Genomic DNA, 20,772 nt, shown 5'->3' on the forward strand with positions numbered 1-20,772 from the left:
TCCAAAGAGGTTATATGTTCTCGCTACAGTAGTCTATTCTAGTTTTTCAGACATTAAATTACATGCAACTTAAGATTCCCTCCTTTTTCAGACAGGTCCTCCCTGTCCACTCTGGGGTTGCTCTCACTCTACTGAGTCACACTAGTATCTTATTGGTTGTCTATGAATTCAGTTAACAATACATGAAGGTGGAGGCTTGGCCCACTCCCTGTTCAATTGTCTGTAGCATCTGGCAGAAAAAAGATGCCTGCATTAATGCTGACAGAGCCCCTGATGGTTAATATGGAGAATTTCCTACTTAAGCTATGGCTGGCATTTAAAAATCTGCAAAAACAAGAAATGGACTGTTGTACAAAGGCAGACCCTGTTTGTTCATTAATACTCAAGTTTAAGAAAAAGCTGTGGTATTTAACATAACCAGAGAGAAAAAGAAGCCTTATGGGGGCAATACTTGAAGGGGCTGCTTACCTGATTTCTCATTCTGCACACTAAGAGGCAGAGTGGAGTAATGGTGAGAGCTCAAGCTTTGAAAGCAAAAAGCAGAGTTTGAGCCTGTGTCTGTCATCAGCCTTGAGCAAGATATCTAATTTCTCTGAGCTTCACTTTCCTCATCTTCAAGAAATTACAAATTGGCTCATGCCTGGAATCCCAGGACTTTGGGAGGCCAAGGCGGGCGGATCACTTGAGGTCAGGAGTTGAAGACCAGCCTGGCCAACATGGTGAAACCCTGTCTCTACTAAAAATACAAATATTAGCTGGGCATGTGCCTGTAATCCCAGCTACTCGGGAGGCTGAGGCAAGAGAAACGCTTGAACCCAGGAGAAGGGGGTTGCAGTAAGCTGAGGTCACTTCACTGCACTCCAGCGTGGGTGAGAGAGAAACTCCATCTCAAAAATAATAATAATAATAATAAAGATTATTTAAGCAAAGTAAGATGCTTTACACATAGTAAGCATTCAGTAAATGTTAGCACTCAAAAGATAAGATTTATCCTACTTTTTAAAATCTTATCATACTTATTGACTATGATAGTTAGGGAGGATCTACCCAACCCCAACAAATATCCCAGCAAGTTCATTTCTGACTATTAAAGATGACAAAAAGAATGAATGAAAAGACTGAACTCTAAATAGAAATGGTACAAATATACAAAGGAGAGAGAAAATGACGTTTGTTTGAAGGTCTGATATTAGTTTCAAAATCTACCTCTGAAACATCTTTGAAAATCATTAGAGTCCATTGACTCTCAATTTCATTTCATTTCAACTTTTTTTTTGACAGTCTCACTCTCTCACCCAGACTGGAGTGCAGTGGCACGATCTCGGCTCACTGCAACTTCCGCCTCCCGGGTTCAAGCAATTCTCCTGCTTCAGCCTCCTGAATAGCTGGGATTACAGGCGCCTGCCACCATGCCCAGTTAATTTCATTTTATTTCTGCTGTATACCTTAAAAATGTGAGCCTGCAGAGCACAGAGAAGTCAGAAATACAGTTCTGGCAGTCACCTGCAAATAGACAACACTGAAACCAAAGAGTGGATGCGTTTGTTTGGGGAGTTAGAATGTGTAAAGCACAAGAAGAAAAAAAAATTAACAAAATGAATCAAAAATAAATTTTAAAAAGAATGTGTAAAGCAAAGAACTTAGAAACACGTAGAATACCGATTTTTGAGGAAAGGGAAAGTGGAGACAATAGAAGACTAATCAAATAGGGGAGAAAGGTTCAAGATGGTTGAGTAGGATTTTCTGGCTCCACTTAGAAGAACTGGAATAGTGTATAGACAGTCACACTTCAAATACATTATCCAAGACGGAATGCTGATGCTCAACACAGAAGACATAGGAAACACCAAAAGTGGGGAAGGAGGAAAAGAGGCAGCATCCCTGGTCAGGACTGGCTAGGAGCTGGGAGTGACTTACCAACATGAGGAAAGGGTGAGTGATAGACTTCCAGCAGCCCACATCCCACTATCAGATCATGCAATCCTAGCCACAGGAGAGCCCCTTCATCATCCCAAGCCCTGAACTAACATAGGAAGTTGATGGGAGACCAAGGGACAGGGCTGCTCCAGGGAGGGAGCTCCCACACCATTTACAAGACCTAAGAAGCTACAGGAAGGTGCCATTTTCAAAGCTAGCCTCTCATAAACTGCACATTGTCCTACAGGCCAGCAGCACCAAGACTGATACAGTACAAAAGCTCAGGCTATCACTGCTGGGATGAGGAGTGAGATGGGAGCATTCCCACAGCCAGGGATAAGAAGCAAACAAGACATGAGCTGCAGCAGCCAGTGCCAGGAAGCGGGTGTTGTCAGGACAGGGACTGACACGTGAGTGAGCAGAATGAGCTGATGGTGGGAAGTGGTTGTGAGCTGGGTGGGGGTCCTACAGCTAGGGTGGGGGAATAAGCTAAGCATCAGCTACCACTGCCAGGGTGAACCCCCCAGGACTGGGGCTAGAAAGAAACGTGCATTTCCTACCCACTGGCCCAGGCTGTTGCCACAAAGAGAGCCGCACCCTCTCCAGTGGTGGGGCCTCAACGTGGTTGCTACTGTCTCTAACACAAGCACTTAGCCTGAGGCCTAAGGATCATCCCACCCACCACAGCTGGTGCCTACTCTCACCACTGAAGGGCCTGAGCACAAGCCCCCTGAGCCTAGCTTTGCTCCTTCACTTCTCCCACCTTAACAGAGCACATAGCCCAGGGTCTCGACTGCTACCTCCTCAGCTGACTTATCTGCAAGCACCACCTGAAAGACTAGAGACTTTCCCACCCAGCATATCACATCTACTGCCAACATGAACACACACCACTCAGGACCCAGAGTATCATCCCACTACTGCTGCTGCCACTACCCATGCTATACTGCCTGCCATGTGATTGAAAACACACTCTATGACCCAGTCCACTGCTGCCACTATCAGCATCTGAGCAAGCCACATGGAGGCCCAAAAATCAGACCTCTAGTAACCTCAAGTACAGGTGGCAGCATACATCATCCTGGGGCACAAAGTTAGGGATACTCAACCCACCACTGTCATCACTGGGGCCTGTAGACTGGCCCACCTGGCATCTTAGTCCCCAGCAGAACATCACCACCAACTCCACTAATAATTGCACCCCAACCCACGCAGATATCACTAATGCTGTTTAAAGCCAAAGAAATCATACAAAGACTACATTACTGCATACACTCAGAATTAAAGCCAAAGTACCCTACCCAACACACACTAAAGCTAGGTCTTCGGGAAGAAGTCCTCTGCCACAAAAGTAAGTTAAAAAATAGGAAGAAGTGACTGTTATGCCAGATGTGCAGATATCAACATAAAGACGCAGGAAACATTAAAAAAAAAATCAATGAAATATGACTCTCCAAAGGAACACAGTAATTCTCCAGTGACAGATCTTAATCAAAAAGACATTTTCAAAATCGCAGCTACAATGCAAAATATTGAAACTCAGTACAAAGCCATCAGAAAAACAATTCAAGATATGAGTGAAAATTTTACTAAAAGTTTTTTTTTTTTTTTTTTTGAGATAGAGTTTCACTCTTGTTGCCCAGGCTGGAGTGCGATGGCGCGATCTCGGCTCACTGTAACCTCTACCTCCCCAGTTCAAGCGATTCTCCTGCCTCAGCCTCCCAAGTAGCTGGGATTACAGGCATGCACCACCACACCCAGCTAATTTTGTATTTTTAGTAGAAACAGGGTTTTTCCATGTTGGTCAGGCTGGTCTCAAACTCCCAACCTCAGGTGATCTGCCCGCCTCAGCCTCCCAAAGTGCTGGGATTACAAGTGTGAGGCACCATGCCCGGCCAATATTTTTTAAAAGAACCAAATAGAAATTCTGGACCTGAAGAATTCATTGAACGAAATAAAAAATACATTTGAAAGCTTCGACAACAGAGTAGATTAGGCAGAGAAAAAAATCTCAGAACTAAAAGACAGTTCTTCTTGTTGTTGTTTTTTTTTTTAAGATGGAGTTTCACTCTGTTACCCAGACTGAAGTGCACGATCACAGCTCACTGCAACCTCCGCTTCCCAGATTCCAGCAATCCTCCTACCTCAGCCTCCCAAGTAGCTGGACTACAGGTGTGTGCCACCACACCTGGCTAATTTTTGTATTTTTCGAGGGACTGGGTTTTAACAGGTTGGCCGGGCTAGTCTCAAGCTCCTGACCTCAGATCATCTGCCTGCCTTGGCCTCCCAAAGGGCTGGGATTACAGACGTGAGCCACCGTGCCCAGACAAAAGACAGTTCTTTTGAAATAAGCTAGTCAGATAAAGGAAAAGAATAAAAAAGAATAAGCAAAGGCTTCATGACATTTGGGACAACAGACAGTGACTGAATTTATAAATTATCGGTATCCCAGAGGACAAAGAAACAAAGAAAGGTTTAGAAAAGTTATTTAACAAAATAAAATAAGTCTAGCAAGAGATGTAAACATTCAGATACAGGTGGCTCAACAATACCTAGGAAGATACAATGCCAAAAAGTTTTCACAGCACATTATAATTAGACTGTCTAAAGCCAAAGACAAAGAGAAAATTCTAAAAATAACAAGAGAAAATCATCTAGTCATCTATAAAGAAAACTCCATCAAACTAACAGTGAATTTCTTAGCAGAAACCTTACAGGCCAGAAGAGAATGGCATGATATAGTGATAGTGGCAAGAGAAAAACAAAACAAAACCCAAAAAACTTTCACCCTAGAATACTATACTCAGCAAAATTATTCTTCTTAAATGAAGGAGAAATAAAGGCATTCCCAGACAAGCAAATTCTGAAGGAATTTATTACCATTAGACTGGACCTAGAAGAAATGGTCAAGGGTCCTAAATCTGGAAGTGAAAAGATTAGATCTACCATCACAAAAATACACAAAAGTAGGCCGGGCCTGGTGGCTCACACCTATAATCCTAGCACTTTGGGAGGCTGAAATGGGCGGTCCACCTGAGGTCAGGAGTTTGAGACCATCCTGGCCAATATGACAAATCCCTGTCTCTACTAAAAATACAAAAATTAGCCGGGCATGGTGGTGCATGCCTGTAATCCCAGTTTCTTGGGAGACTGTGGCAGAAGAATTGCTTGAACTCAGGAGGCAGAGGTTGCAGTGAGCTGAGATCGCACCATTGCACTCTGGCCTGGGTGACAGAGTGAGGCTCCATCTGAAGAAAAAAAAATACACAAAAGTATAAAACTCACTAGTTAAGCAATCACACAGAGGAGGAAGAGAAAATAATTAAATGGTATTACTACAGAAATTCACCAAACCGTAATGACAAATAATAAAAGATTCACAGTTTCTAAAGATTGGGAAAATAAAATTAATTAATTAAAATAATAAGAGAAGAAAGGAACAAAGAATAAATATACAAAGCAAACAAAACAATTAATATGACAGGAACAAAGCCTCACATATCAATAATAATCTTGAACATAAACATTAAATAATCCACATAAATGATACAGAATGGCTAAACAGATTTGTTAAAAACTATCTTCCAACTATATACTGTTTACAAGAAACTCAACTTATCAATGAAACACATATAGACTAAAAGTAAAGGAATAGGAAAAGACACTCCACACAAACAGAAACCAAAAGTGAGCAGGAGTAGCTACAATTGTATCAGCTAAAACAGGCTTTAAGTCAAGAAGAGTAGAAGAAAGACAAAGATGGTGATTATGTAATGATAAAGGGATCAATCCAACATGAGGATATAAGAATTCTAAATATATGTGCACTCTATACTGAAGAACCCAGATTTATCAACCAAATAAGACTAGATCTAAAGAGAGAGAGAGACTTCAACACCCCACTTTCATCACTAGACAGATCATCTACACAAAATATCAACAAAGAAACATTGAATTTAAACTGCACATTAGACCAAATGGACCTAACAGATATTTACAAAACATTATATCCAACAAGTGCTGAATATACATTCTTTTCAGCCACACATGGCACATTCTCCAGGACAGACCATATGTTATGCCACAAAACAAGTCACAACAAATTTTTAAAAATAAAATCGTATCAGGCCTGGCGTGGTAGCTCATGCCTGTAATCCCATCGCTATGGGAGGCCAAGGTGGGTGGATTGCTTGGGGCCAGGAGTTTGAGACCAGCCTGGCCACCACGGGGAAACCCTATCTCTACTAAAAACACACAAAAAAATTAACTGGGCCTGGTGGTGCATGCCTGTAATCCCAGCTTTTTGGGAGGCTGAGGCACAAGAATTGCTTGAACCCACGAAAACAGAGGTTGCAGTCAGCTGAGATAGTGCCACTGCACTCCAGCCTGGGTGACAGAGCAAGTCTCTGACTCAAAAAAGAAAAAAAAAATCATATCAAGGATCTTCTCAGACCACAATGGAATAAAATTAGAAATCAATAGTAAGAGGAACTTTTGAAACTATTAAAATAATAGAAGCTGAACTACATGTTCCTGAATGATCACTTGGGTCAATGAATAATTAAGATGGAAATGGAAGAATTCCTTCAAGCAAATGAAAATGGAAACACAACATACCAAAACCCATGGGATACAGCAAAAGCAATGCTAAGAGGGAAGCTTATAGCACTGAATAACTACAGCAAAAAAGCAGAAAGACGACCAGTTAACAATTTAACAGTGTACCTCAAAGAACTAGAGAAGCAAGAATAAACTAAACCCAAAATTGGCAGAAGAAAAGAAATAATAAAAAACAGAGCAGAACTAAATGAAATAGAGACTAAGAAAACAATATAAAGGATATACAAAACAAAAAGTTGGTTATTCAAAAGGATAAACAAAATTGATAAACCACTAGCTGGAATAACCAGGAAGAAAGAAGATCCAAATATACAAAACAAAAAATAAAAAATGAAACATTACAACTGATACAACAGAAATACCAAAGATCACCAGAGACTATAAATAACTAAAAGGTGACAAACTGGAAAACTAGAGGAAATGGATAAATTCCTGTAAACATACAACATACAAAGATTCAATCAAGAAAAGATAGAAAATATGAACAGAACAATAACAAGTAGCAAGATTGAATCAGTAATAAAAAGTCTTCCAACAACAACAACAAAAAGGACCTGCTGAATTCACAGTCATATTCTACCAAACATACAAACAAAAACTAATACGAATTCTCCTGAAATTATTCCAAAAAACTGAAGAGGAGGCAATTATCCCTATCATTCTATGAGGCCAGTATCACCCTGATACCAAAACCAAAAAAGAACAGAACAAAAAGAGAAAACTACAAGCCAATGTCCCTAATGAACATAGATATAAAAATTCTCAGCAAAATACAAGCAAACTGAAACCAACAGCACATCAAAAAGATAATACACCATTATCAAATAGGATTTATTCCAGGGATGCAAGAATAGTTCAACATATACAAATCAATGAACGAGATATATCACATCAACAGAATGAAGGACAAAAAACATATGATCATCTCAATAGACACAGGAAGAGCATTTTATAAAATTCACCACACTTTCTTGATAAAAATTCTTAATAACTAGGCATAGAAGGAACATACCTCAAAATAATAAAGGTCATGTGTGACAAACTTATAGCTAATATCATACTGAATGGCAGAAAGTTAAAAGCCTTTCCTCTAAGAACCAGAACACTGGTTCTGGGTGTCCACTTTTATAGCTCCTTTCCAACATAGTATTGGAAGTCTTCGCCAAAGCAATCAGCCAAGAGAAAGAAATAAAAGGCATTCAGATTGGAAAAGAGGAAGTCACAGTATCCCTATTTTCTGATGATATAATCTTGTATCTAGAAAAAAACTTAAAGATTCCACCAAAAAAGTGTTAGAGTTGATAAAAGAATGTAATAAACTTTCAGGATACAAAGCCAACATACAAAAATCAGTAGCATTTCTAAACACTAATAGTTATCTAGCCAAGAAAGAAATCAAGAAGGCAATCCCATTTACAATAGCTGTAAAAAATATAAAATACCTAGAAGTAAATACAATTAAAGAGGTAAAAGATCTATATAAGGAAAACTACAAAGCACTGTAAAAGAAATTAAAGATAACACAAACAAATGGAAAAAAAAATCCCATGCTCATGGGTGAGAAGAATTAATATCAATAAAATGACAACATTGCCCAAAGCAATCTACAAATTCAATGCAATCCCTATCAAAAATTTGGCTTCACAGAATAGAAAAAAAATCTTATAATCCATAGCAAATCAAAAAAGAGGCAAATTAGCCAAAGTAATCCTAAGCAAAAAGAACAAAGCAGAGGCATCACATTACCTGATTTCAAAATACAAATACAAGGCTATAGTAACAAAAACAGTACAGTATTGGTATAAAAAGAGACATACAGACAAATGGAACAGAACAGAGAAACTAGGAATAAATCCACATATTTATAGCCAACTGATCTTTGACAAAGCAGACAAGAGGCTCTGAGTGGTGAAAGAACACCCTCCTCAGAAAATGGCACTAGGAAAATTGGATAACCACATGCGAAGAATGAAACGAACCCTTTTCTCTCACAATATACAAAAATCAACTCAAAATGGATTAAACAATTAAATATAAGACCCCAAACCATAAAAATACTAGAAGAAAACCTAGGGAAAACTTTCCTGGACATTGGTTTCAGCAAGGAATTTATGACTAATACCTCAAAAGCACAGGCAACAAAAACAAAAATAGACAAAAAGGACTTAAACTAAAAAGCTTCCACACAGCAAAAGAAATAATCAACAGTGAAGATATAACATGTTGAATGAGAGAAAATATTTGCAAACTATTCATCCAACAGGGCACTAATATCCAGAATAGGTAAGAAACTCAAACAACTCAAAAGGACAAAGATAAATGATGCCATTAAAAAGTAGGCAAAGTACATGAATAGACATTTCTCAAAAGAAGACACACAAATACATATATGAAAAAATGGTCAGCATCACTAATCATCAGAGAAATGCAAATCAAAACCACAATGAGCTATCATCCCACCCCAATCAGAATGGCTATTAATAAAACAACTAAATTAACAGATGTTGTTGAGGGTGCAGAGCAAAAAGAACTCATGCTCTGTTGATGAGAATGTAAACTAGTATAGCCACTATTGAAAACACACAGAGATTTCACAAAAAATGAAAAATAGAATTACCACTCGACCCAGCAATTCCACTACTGGGTATCTACCCAAAGGAAATGAAATCCACATATCAAAGTGATATCTGCACTTGCATGTTTATTGCAGCACTAGTCACTATAGCAAACACATGGAATCAACCAAAGTGCCCATGAAAAGATGACTGGATAAAGAAAATGTGGTATTCATAGACAATGAAATACTCTTCGGCCATTAAAAAAATACTAAAATCATGTCATTTGCAGCAACATGGATGAAACTGGAGGTCATTATCTTAAGAGAAATAAGCCAGGCACAAAAAGACAAATATTGCATGTTCTCACTTAAAATTTGAACGCATGGAAGTAGAGTAGAAAAATATATAACAGAGGCTAGGAAGGGTGAGCGAGGCAGGACCGCAAGGATAAAGAGAAGCAGGTTAAAGAGTACAAACATACAGTAAGACAGTAGAAATAAATTCAGGCCAGGCACAGTGGCTCACACCTGTAACCCCAGCACTTTGGGAGGCTGAGATGGGCAGATTACTTGAGGTCAGGAGTTCGAGACCAGCCTGGCCAACATGGTGAAACCCTGTCTCTACTAAAAATACAAAAATTAGCTGGGCCTGGTAGCATGTGCCTGCAATCCCAGCTACTCAGGAGGCTGAGGCAGGAGAATCACTTGAACCCAGGAGGCAGAGGTTGCAGTGAGCAGAGATCATGCCACTGCACTCCAGCCTGGGCAACGGAGTGAGATGTCGTTTCAAAGAAAGAAAGCAGGAGGAGGAGGGAGCGGGTGGGGAGGAGTGGGGAGGTGGAGGTGGGTAGAGGGAGGAGGAGAAGAAATAAATTTAATGTCTCATAGCAGAGTAAGATGACTATACTTAAAATGTATTCTATTTGAGTAATAGACACCCTAAATATCCTAAGTTGATCACTATTCATTATATACATGTAAAAAATTTCTCATATATTCCATAAATTTGCACAAATGAAAAAAGAGTGACCAGATAAAAAGAAGAGGGTAAAAATAAATCACAGAGACAACTTTAAAGGGAAAAACTGATCAGTGACGTGAAATTCCACAAAGATTAGATAAAATTAGGAATGAAAAATGGCAGTTATAACAGTTTCAGCATAAAGGTAAACATGGATATGCCAATTATAGCAGGTTGAAGACTGAGTGAGGAACTTTTCAGAAAGATTGACCAGGAAAGGAGGAACACAGGACTATCGCTTGAGATATGGGCTGTAAATCTGACAAACACAATATGAGAAAAATACAATAGAATGTCTGTTGTGGGTTGGTCCCAGAAAAAGATATGTTGAAGTTTTAACTCCCAGTACCTGTGAATGTGACTTTATTTGGAAATAGGATCTTTAAGGATGTAATCAAGTTAAAATGTGGTCATACTGGATTACAGTGAACCCTAATCCAACAACTGGTGTCCTTATAAGAAGAGGGACACAAAGATAGAGACAGGGAGAGAACGGACAGGTGCGGTGGCTCACGCCTGTAATCCCAGCGCTTTGGGAGGCTGAGGGGGGCGAATCACGAGGTCAGGAGACTGAGACTATTCTGGCTAACAGGGTGAAACCCCGTCTCTACTAAAAAAATTACAAAAAATTAGCCGGGCGTGGTGGTGCACCTGTAGTCCCAGCTACTTGGGAGACTGAGGCAGGAGAATGGTGTGAACCCGGGAGGCAGAGCTTGCAGTGAGCCGAGATCACCCCAATGCACTCCAGCCTGGGCGACAGAGTGAGACTCCGTCTCAAAAAAAAAAAAAAAAAAAAGGGAGAGAACACCAAGTAACAAGGGAGGCAACTGCCAGAAGCTAGGAGAGACGCATGGGTCAGATTCTCCCTCACTGCCTCCAGAAGGAGTCAACCCTGCTGACGAAAGAAGAAATTTCTGTCGCTTAAGCTGCCCAGCTTGTGGCGCATTTTTCTGGCAACTCCAGCAAATTTATACAAGGCCTACAGATAATAATGAAAAAATACAGATCTGATAGAATATTTACAACGTGTATAAACCATGATAACATCAAAGTGTCAAAATAATTGACACAAACATAATAAAGAGATTAATCACTTGGAAAATAACTATCTTCTAATTTAGATACAATAACAATATGAGAATGAAAGCAAAAAAAAAGGAAATTGGTAAGAAAAATCAATCAAAATGTAGTACAACTGTAAAAATCCTGCACCTTAAACCTGGTTCCTTTCATTCATTGCCATTTTAAAGGTACCACCAGGGAAAGGTGAGTTGGGAGGAGTGGGGAAGATGAAGAAAAGTGGGTTAAAGTGTATAAACATACAGGAAGAGAGAAGGAATAAATTCAATGTTTGATAGCAGAGTAGAATGATAATACTTTAAAATGTATAAATCATTTTATACAGTATTGTTGCAAGTATTATCTAATGACTAGAATCTCTGAATATTTCTCTCTCTTCACAGTAGGAGCCTAAGAATATTCTATGGCTTGGACTTTTCATATTTATTTGTTAATATGATCAACAAACATTTCTGAGCCCCTACTTGCTATACTCTGAAACACCTGGTTCTCAATACCCTAAGATGTTGTAGTCAAGGCTGGCGGCAAAGGGGAGGTAAGGAAGGGCTGGTTTAACCACATGTTTTTAAAACATTGTGTAAAAGTTGTTTTAAGTTTTATGTCAGTTGAATCACATAGCCACATATTAAGGGTAGTTATACTTTTAAAACATCTTTCAGGAAGGTAGAGTAAAGTAAGAAATCCTTTAAAATGTGGTTATGCAACTCATATTTTATTTGTTCTTAAATTCTGATTTTTGAGAACTAGATTTTCTTAAAGAGAGACAAGACTACATTTTACTTAAAATACATCCTTTAAAAGTATTTTATAATTAATTTGAGCAATAGGGTTGCTTCCTCCTATGTGCTTGAAATAAGGGTTATTTTTTTCTCCCTAATTACCCAGATAATGGGTTCCAGCCACCCTTTGATGTGTCATAAAGGCTCACCTGTTTCAGTACAACCTGCTACTTATTATCAAACAATTACAGTTTCCCAAATCCTGAATTTCCAAAGGTGCCATTTATCCAAATCACATGTGCATCCCCTTTGCACCATTTTGAAAAAGACTTTTCCTTGATCAAAATTTTTTACCCCCTGGTGTATCAGCCCTTTTATTATGTAGTTCAAATTAAAATCCAAAGGTCTTCTAGTATACATACCATTAAGGCATTTATTTTAACTGTATTTTAACTATGATATTAGAGTAAGAAAAGGGAGTAATCTTGTGAAAATGAAGATACCTAAGAAATTTGAAAACATCTTGTATCTTTTTATTAGCCTTTTTAGGTTAAAAGCCTTGGACTCTCTCCCTATTAAAATATTGCAGCATTTGCATATACTCTCAGATAATTAATCTCCCAAAAGCCTATTCATTAATCCCAGTTTTCCCTCCCTCAAAAAAGTCTTTCATTTCACTCTTATTTGACTCTTTGAAGGTGATTAATGAGATAACACTACACAAAGTACTTGAACTGTGTTTAGTGCAAGATTGGAAGACTTGTTCCCAGAACACTTTGAACTAAAACAATTAATTTAAATGAAAGCAATGAACTGCAGGGAGATACACAAAGTAAAAACAGAGTAATTGATGGAGACGTGCTTATAAGATGCCAGGGACCGGCTGGGTGCAGTGGCTCATGCCTGTAATCCCAGCACTTTGGGAGGTTGAGGCGGGCTGATCACTTGAGGCCAGGAGTTTGAGACCAACCTGACCAACATGGTGAAACCTCATCTCTACTAAAAATACAAAAATTAGCCAGGCATGGTGGCGGGCGCCTATAATCCCAGCTACTCGGAAGGCTGAGGCAAAAGAATCACTTGAACCTAGAAGGCTGAGGTTGCAGTGAGCCAAGATGGCGCCACTGCACTCCAGCCTGTGCGAAAAGTGAGACTCCGACTGAAAAAAAAAAAAGAAAGATGCCAAGGACTAAGGTAAGACTGGAAAGGATGAAAGAGCAACCTGGAAATTTTGGAAAATAAATCAGTCTTGCTAGCATGGTGATCTCACATACACAACACATAGAAGGTGATAATGCTGTAGAAGGCATTCAGAGTGGGACCGGAAGACTTTGAGGAATATGAGTAAAAGATTCTGGGAGGCAGGAGGAGGGTAGTAGAGTTGCCACTGTGGAAGGAAATATAGTGTGGACAAGGCCTAGGAGTGACCTCAGGAGGAAGCCTGACAGGTCCTAGTAAGAGCAGGACCACTCAGGGGGCTAAGAGGACATTGTCACAGACCCTGGGAGGTTCTGAGGTTGGGTACAAAATCACTGTGAGAGTTTGGGGAGAATGATCATCTGAGTGGGCCTGATCCTATATGACATGGGAAATAAGAACCACCCCGTGGTCTTTGGGAACACATGGAAGGGTCCAAACTGATCATTAGGCAGAATGGGAAGGTCTGAGACGGACCCATGCTTCTAGCTCCAAGTTAGAGCTGATCAAGTGCATGACAGGATAGCCTCCTAGACCCCTGCTGATGTGTAGACAGAGTAATGATGTCATATGCAGGGGCTGCTGAGGCCAGAGATCTTGAGAGCCCCAACATGTTTAGGGGAATTCTGTCAGACCTTATGTCAATCCATTTGGTGTCTTTGTGAGAAACAGAAAAAGGTGTCCCTTCCCCCAGGTGAACACATGTCTGTTCTAGGATGCACAAATCATGCAGCACAGCATGTGCTAGATTTCAACTCCTGCTTGCTCTCATGTCCAGAGCTCTTTTTCAGCCCACAATGTGTCCAACTGCACGTAGAGGCCCTGAATGGATGGAGAAGTAAAATAACTAAATTTTCTCTTGGCTAAAGGATAATGTTTGCCTAGATAGATGAAATGATTTGGAGTGAGCAAGATACTACTTAGTGGAAAGTCTGTACAGATTGTATTTGTAGGTAAAACAGTTATTTTAAGGAATATAAACTAATTACAGCTACAGAGATTATAAGGACTTGACTTTGTCTTTCCAACTCCTATAGAAATTGTTGCATGTATGTGCAACCATGGCACCTTCACTATTCCCCTGTGCATCAGTTTCTGTAAGTGGGGGTTATAATAGTGCTTGCCTTGTGGAGTTGTGGTAAGGACTAAAAATGTTAACACATATAAAGCTTAGAACTGGATCTGGCATTTAGTATTTACTCAATAAATATTAGCTTGTTTTATTATTTGCATCATTCATATGTTAATGAGAATATTAAAGCTGGATTGACTATAGAGTCCACCTGGGAAACATTTATGCAGAAAATCATTTTCAATCTGGGCCTTGGAAAATGGATGGAATTTCAATAGGTAGAAATATATCTTCTTGATGAAGCTAGGAAAGTTCTTTTTAGGTGTTTTGAAGCCATTAGGCAAACAATTAGTGAGAGGAAATATTTGCATTTTATTTGGCACAATATCTCACCAGTTACCTCTAATCCTGCTATATATTCTAACGGGGATCGAAAGCCTCTAGCCTTTCAGTTAAGAAAACCTAATGAACCAGGTTGTTCCCTTATCTCCATACAAATAAAAATATTAGCTTCAAAAAAAAGTCAGAGGTAAGATATTCTAGGGGATCAGGAATAAAGGTGTAAAGTACAGATAACAGTCAAGAATGGTCAGCAGACCTGTTCAGCAGAGACTGAATAAAATGTGTAGGAGAGGGATGAAAAATAAGACTGAAAGCTAAATTGAGGGAATATAATAGGGAGTATGAAATTCATTCTTCTGTCCGGTCAGAAGTGAAAACCAAGAAAGATTTCACTTGCAGGTCTTTGTAATTTGGCTTTGACCTTCTCCCTCTATAGAGTCTTTTTTTCTCAAAGGTCTTCTAAACTTAAACTTCTAAACAGTGCTTCTAAATTTTAAAGTACAAATCAATGACTTGAGGCCCTCCCATATGGTAGTGAAACATTGCAAAATTGTAACTGAGACAGCGAAATAAATCTGACCTAACCAACTCCATCTTGCTTCTAATCTCCAAGCTGTCCTTGTTCATTCCTGGGTAAAGACCAACCTAACTTTGGCAGGAACTTCTTTTATAGTTTACAGTTTAAAACAAAGATGGTAACAGCCCTTTCCCAAGACAGAACCCCTTCTTGTCTGGAGACTAGATTGCCTTTGTGGGACTAACAAATTAGCCAAAAGATTAGAAATTATGGTTTAGGAGTCATGCAGTTGGAGGTTACAAGATTCTGACCCTTCCCAAGTCACTCCTGGGGATAACATCACTATTGTAAAGCCTAAGATCAGTGCTTGAGATATTTTGCAGACCCTGCACTTGATGGATCAGCTGGCATCACCTAGATCTAACTGGCTCATCTGATCTTGTAGCCCCCACCCAGGAAATGACTCAGCATAAGACAGCTTTGACTCCCTGTGATTTCATCTCCAACCTGACCAATCAGCACTCCTGACTCTCTGGCTGCACTCCCCCACCCTCAATGCCTGGGGAGACTGATTTGAGTAATAATAAAACTCCAGTCTCCCACACAGCTGGCTCTGAGTGAATTACTCTTCCTCTATTGCAATTCTCCTGTCTTGATAAATCAGCTCTGTCTAGGCAGCAGGCAAGGTGAACCTGATGGGGTAGTTACAGTAGGTGAGGCCTAGGATTCTACATTTTCAACAAACTCCCAGATGCTACCATACTCCTTCCTGCAGCTCATCCATGGACCACATTTTGAGTACCAAGGGTCTGATCCAGTAACCTCTTCTCATTCTCATCTTGCTCAACAATGCTAGTCCTTGTTGATCTTCCTGAAGCTCTCATCATTGGTTTCTGACTCATTATTGGCTTCTGTGATTCTCTCACCTGAATCTTTAAATTTACATTTAAAGACCAATCTTTAGATGTATGCATCAGTTTCCTCTGACGTGTAATGTATTGTCCAGGCAACTGTCTGTGCATCAATCTCTTTAGTCTTTTAAATGAAAATATTGCAAATCATCTTCTTATAAAAGACAGATCTATATCGTTATAGAAAATACCTATTGCCCATTTCATGATGTATCTGGTTTATCTGGAAAATAATCTCCCCTGAGGTTCCCTACCTCACCTGTCCCACCAATCTGCATAGGGATTAGCTACAGTTGATTGGTACATAGGTGGGCCCCTACTAATGCTGTGTTATTGTTAGTCTTTCCCCAGGATTTTGGACTAGAACCAAAAACAAAAGCAAGTTAGTCTCTCACTCTCTCCAGGAAAAAGAAGTCAAGAGCATATATACATGGAAGCTTTTGAGGATCACATTCTGATACACAGACTAAAGAACAACAACAACAAAAAAAAAACAGCAGTCAACTGTGAGAAAGAGGACTGAGGAGGACACCAGGGGAGCACAGGGAAATAGCTTCAAAATGTGGCACCCTGACAACCTCTTATATCTCCACATGGACCAGGCAGGCAAGGTTAGACAACAGACTGGACTGAGCCTTGGCAGAATGTCCTGTGATTTCTCCAAGTGAAAGGGTAGATAAGCAGCCTGGGGAGGAGCTGCTGTCCTGTGGAAGACTGCCACAAGGCTGCTTCTCTTCCCTCTCCCTAGTTTCAGTTGAATGCAAGACTTTCCACCTTACCCCCATGTAGGTTACAGCTGCAGACCTCAACATAAGTCTATAAAACTGTGTGGCTGTGGTTTAGAGGTAGATCCTTAACAGCAGAGTGACCCACTCGTCCCACCTATCCTCTGGTCTCTTCTGTTCAGTGCTGACTGTGGTGCTATGGGCACAGAGAGCTGGCACCATGATGTCTTGCTTTTGCTGCCTGTATAACTAATAAACTATCTGACTGCATTTGGGCATGCTTACTCCTTACCAGGTAAGTGTCAGGATGTGCAAGCCATCCTGACAGGTGTAGTAGTAATACTTGTGGCCCTATATATTACCTGCCTCCCTGCGGCCTTAGGAACATTTGACTACTTAAAGAGAAGAGAAGGAGACACTTCACTTCCTGAGTTATCCTCAGCACTCCAGCCCCTTATTCCAGTTTGCTCCAAGAATGCATCCCAGACCTTGAATTCCACCAGATACCCTGGTATCTCTCTAATAAACCTCCCAGTTTCTTTTCTTTTTCCCCTAAGAAAGCCAGCCTGTATCTTTGGCCTTTACAAACAAAAGGTCATCACACACATACACACACACACACACACACACACACAAGTGTTGTATTCAAGGACAATATCAGTGATTAGAACTACAGTGCCAGAGATTCTAATGCATATTCTGTTTTTATTAAAATTCTTCCTCTCTTGTGTATTGATTTCTATCTGGCCCTTGACCAATTATATATAATACAATTAGCCCACATGTATCAATAAAGTTTTATGAAAATGTTTTTGGCCAAGTAAAAGAAAATATAATTCTTTTTTACTATTATGAAAGTATAAATTACTCTAATCATTTATTAATAACTCCATAGTATTAACTATGTAAATCAACTTTGCTGCTATTTTTAATTTATCTTATAAATATCCTAACTTGCATTTGTATTAGTTACATTTATAAGAATATATGACGGAATCACACATATTTATGCCAAGTACTTATCACTCAGAACAGCGCAAGTAAGATTAGAGTTTGATCTACTTTTTTTTTTTTTTTTTTTTTTGAGACGGAGTCTCGCTCTGTCGCCCGGGATGGAGTGCAGTGGCCGGATCTCAGCTCACTGCAAGCTCCGCCTCCCGGGTTTACGCCATTCTCCTGCCTCAGCCTCTGGAGTAGCTGGGACTACAGGCGTGCACCACCACGCCCACCTGATTTTTGTATTTTTAGTAGAAACGAGGTTTCACCATGTTGGGGAGGTTGGTCTCGATTTCTTGACCTCGTGATCCGCCTGCCTCGGCCTCCTAAAGTGCTGGGATTACAGGCGTGAGGCACCATGCCTGGCCGAGTTTGATCTACTTTTAACATTCTTTGAGTTTAGGTGTGCCTAATACCTAGTATGATCATATAAATTAGCATACAGGTGCTTATGAGTCATTAGTCTTAGCTCAGGATGTTAATCAATTGGCCTCATTTTCTCTTTGGACGAGCTGAGTTTTCTTTGATCAGGGTCATAGACTACAAGCCAACGAGTCAGGTTCAGAAGACAGAACCTTAGGCATTGTGGAATTTTACCAAAAACGGTAAATAAATTGGTGCAAATTCATCATCACAATTGGAAAACTGAAAGAGCAAGCAGTGGGGCCACTGCTATTAAAATAATGGGTGGTGGCTCACGCCTGTAGTCCCATCACTTTGGGAGGTCAAGGGGGTCAGATTGCTTGAACCCAGGCGTTGGAGACCAGCCTGGGCAACATGGTGAAACCCTGTCTCCACCAAAAAAAAATATATACCCTTCCCCTACCTCCCCCCAAAATTAGACGGGCATGGTGGTGGGTTCCTGTAGTCCCAGCTACTCGGGAGGCTGCAGTGGGAGGATCACTTGAGCCCGGGAGGTTGAGACCAGTCTGGGCAACATGGCGAAAGACCATCTCTACAAAAAAAGATTTTAAAAAACAGCCGGCGTGGTGACGCGCATCGGTAATTCCAGCTACTCAGGTGGACCCGGGAGGCAGAGGGTGCAGCGAGTTGAGATCGCGCCACTGCATTCCAGCTCCGGTGCCTTCCAGTCTGGGCAACAGAGCGAGACTCCACCTCAAAGAAAGGAAGGGGAAGGGGAAGGGGGATTGATTTTACAATTTTCTGTAAGAAATGAATGGTTCTAATGTGATATTGATGAAATATCATCTTTAAGAAAGTGTACAGATTGTGAGTGACACACGTGGCTGCTTATGGTACTCCTGAGATGCAAGTAGGTGATGACATAATGATAACCAGTCATAATTTGCAGTAGTCCCTTACAAAAAGTCCAAATTTGTTTGAAAATACAGTAACTTTTACTAGTCGAAGTTAAACATTAAACATCTTCTAGTCATTGCTTTAACATGATTTATTAGAGTTACCATAATATAATTTATTGAAATAAGGGCTAGATTTATGTTTTCTGGTGATGAGCCAATTATGGCAATTATTTTAATTATATATTTATAATAAAAATGCATGACTGTAAGATTAAATTTTAAACCAAAGCATAATTTATATTTTAAAATAGCTTTAAAATACTTGCACATAACACATCTCGTGGTTAGTAACTTTCTCCAGCTACATTTAAAAGTATTTCCGAAATTACAACATTTTTTCCTAAAGGTTTACTTTTTCCCCACAGCATAACTCTGTAAATTAACGTGAGCCCATTATATCAAAGGTGTTTATGTGTGTCACATACGCATTTAATTTTAATATCTTTATTTAAGGCACGAATATCCCCCAAGCAAGCACAGTATGCAATAAGAAGTCCTGTGGAGTCCTGTAAGTACTTTGATGAGGAAGGCAGGATTTATATAAGATTCGCGAGCTTGAAGAAAGACTCTACAATTGATAAAACTAAGACCGAACTGGTTCATTTTCAAGTAAAATAGCTTGCAAGACAAAAAGACCGCCTCAAAGTCGCTGCCCTTGGGGCTCTCCCACTTGCTTTACACGCTAGGAACGGAGAATGCCGGGAACCCGAGAGCGGCCGGCGCGGACGCCGAAGCAACACTACTTGGGGCACCCGGTACTCGCCGTTAGCTCCCGGCCTCCTTTGCTCTCGCGCCTCCAGGGGCTCAGGCACTGCTCCGGGAGCGCGGAATGTTGAGGAAGACGGCGGAACTTCAGTAGGGAGACCTATCTGGGAAACGTTTTCAGGACACGCGGTGGGGAAAGCAACTAGCCTCCGGCGGGGCAGGGCGGGGTAGCCTTACCTGCAGAACCACCCGCCACGATCTGCCGAGAAGCCTCGCGCACTAAGCCGACTTCAGGCTTGGCGGACATCTTCGCCGGGAGGAGGACGAGGGAGTGGGCTGAGATGTGTGGGCGAGCTCGCCGCCTGCACAGCCTACGAATCCAGAGAGCCCCTGCTGGGCTGGTCCTCGGGCGGGTTGGCTCCCTGTGGGGCAGCAATCCGGCGACTGCTGGAAAGCGAGGGTTCGAGGCGCAGATTCGTCGCGCGATCTGCCGCGAGTCAGAACCTGTCAGCAGTGCTCTTGCAGAGGCGCCCTCGGCTCCGAAAATGTCCCTGGAAATAAGACTCGGGGATGGGGTTGGGTTGGCTCTTCGCAACTAGTCAGGCTTTGTCTCCTAGATTGGCGCCCACGCCCTTCTCTATCAGGAGCCTCCGGCAGAGTTTGTCAAACTGGACGCGCTGCCTCTGATAACTCAAGTGAAATGACCTAGGCCTGGAGCGCCAAGTGCAAAGCTGGGACGACCGTTGCACCTCCTGGCATGCCAGAGCACAGTGAGGTTCAAAAGAAGGGACAAGTGAATAAATTCCTCAGTTAGTTATCCTGTAATTGTGGTCTGTAGCAGCTAAGTCAAAGCAAATCTAATTTACACTTACCTTACAATAGAGCTAAGGTAGTACTTTACCAAAAATGGTTTTGATTTAAGGTAAAAATCATACCTTATCAACTTGAGTTTTATTTACCTAAGGACCAAAAGAAGAAAAAGCCTGCTTATAAATAGTTTCTTCTATACCCAGATCAGTGGTTCTTAAAAGTGGTTTTAGTACCCACAGCAGTAGCATAATTTGTGAATTT

The 20,772-nt window shown here is 40.7% G+C and overlaps 1 protein-coding gene across 3 annotated transcripts in view; it reads right to left on the minus strand.

The window, feature by feature from the left end:
* The window catches only part of SLC25A21 (solute carrier family 25 member 21), a 506,910-nt gene extending 486,760 nt beyond the window's left edge, over window positions 1-20,150 (minus strand). For all 3 annotated transcript variants that reach the window (XM_073997256.1, XM_005561106.5, XM_073997258.1), the window contains exon 1: window positions 19,939-20,150. Coding sequence is in view for 2 of the 3 variants with exons in the window: in XM_005561106.5 (XP_005561163.1) it covers window positions 19,939-20,008 (70 nt within the window). In the remaining variant the exon portion in view is untranslated. The remainder of the gene's footprint in view (window positions 1-19,938) is intronic.
* Between the last annotated feature and the right edge of the window lie 622 nt (window positions 20,151-20,772).

Source organism: Macaca fascicularis, chromosome 7 (assembly GCF_037993035.2).
Source record: "Macaca fascicularis isolate 582-1 chromosome 7, T2T-MFA8v1.1".
Taxonomy (NCBI): Eukaryota; Metazoa; Chordata; class Mammalia; order Primates; family Cercopithecidae; genus Macaca; species Macaca fascicularis.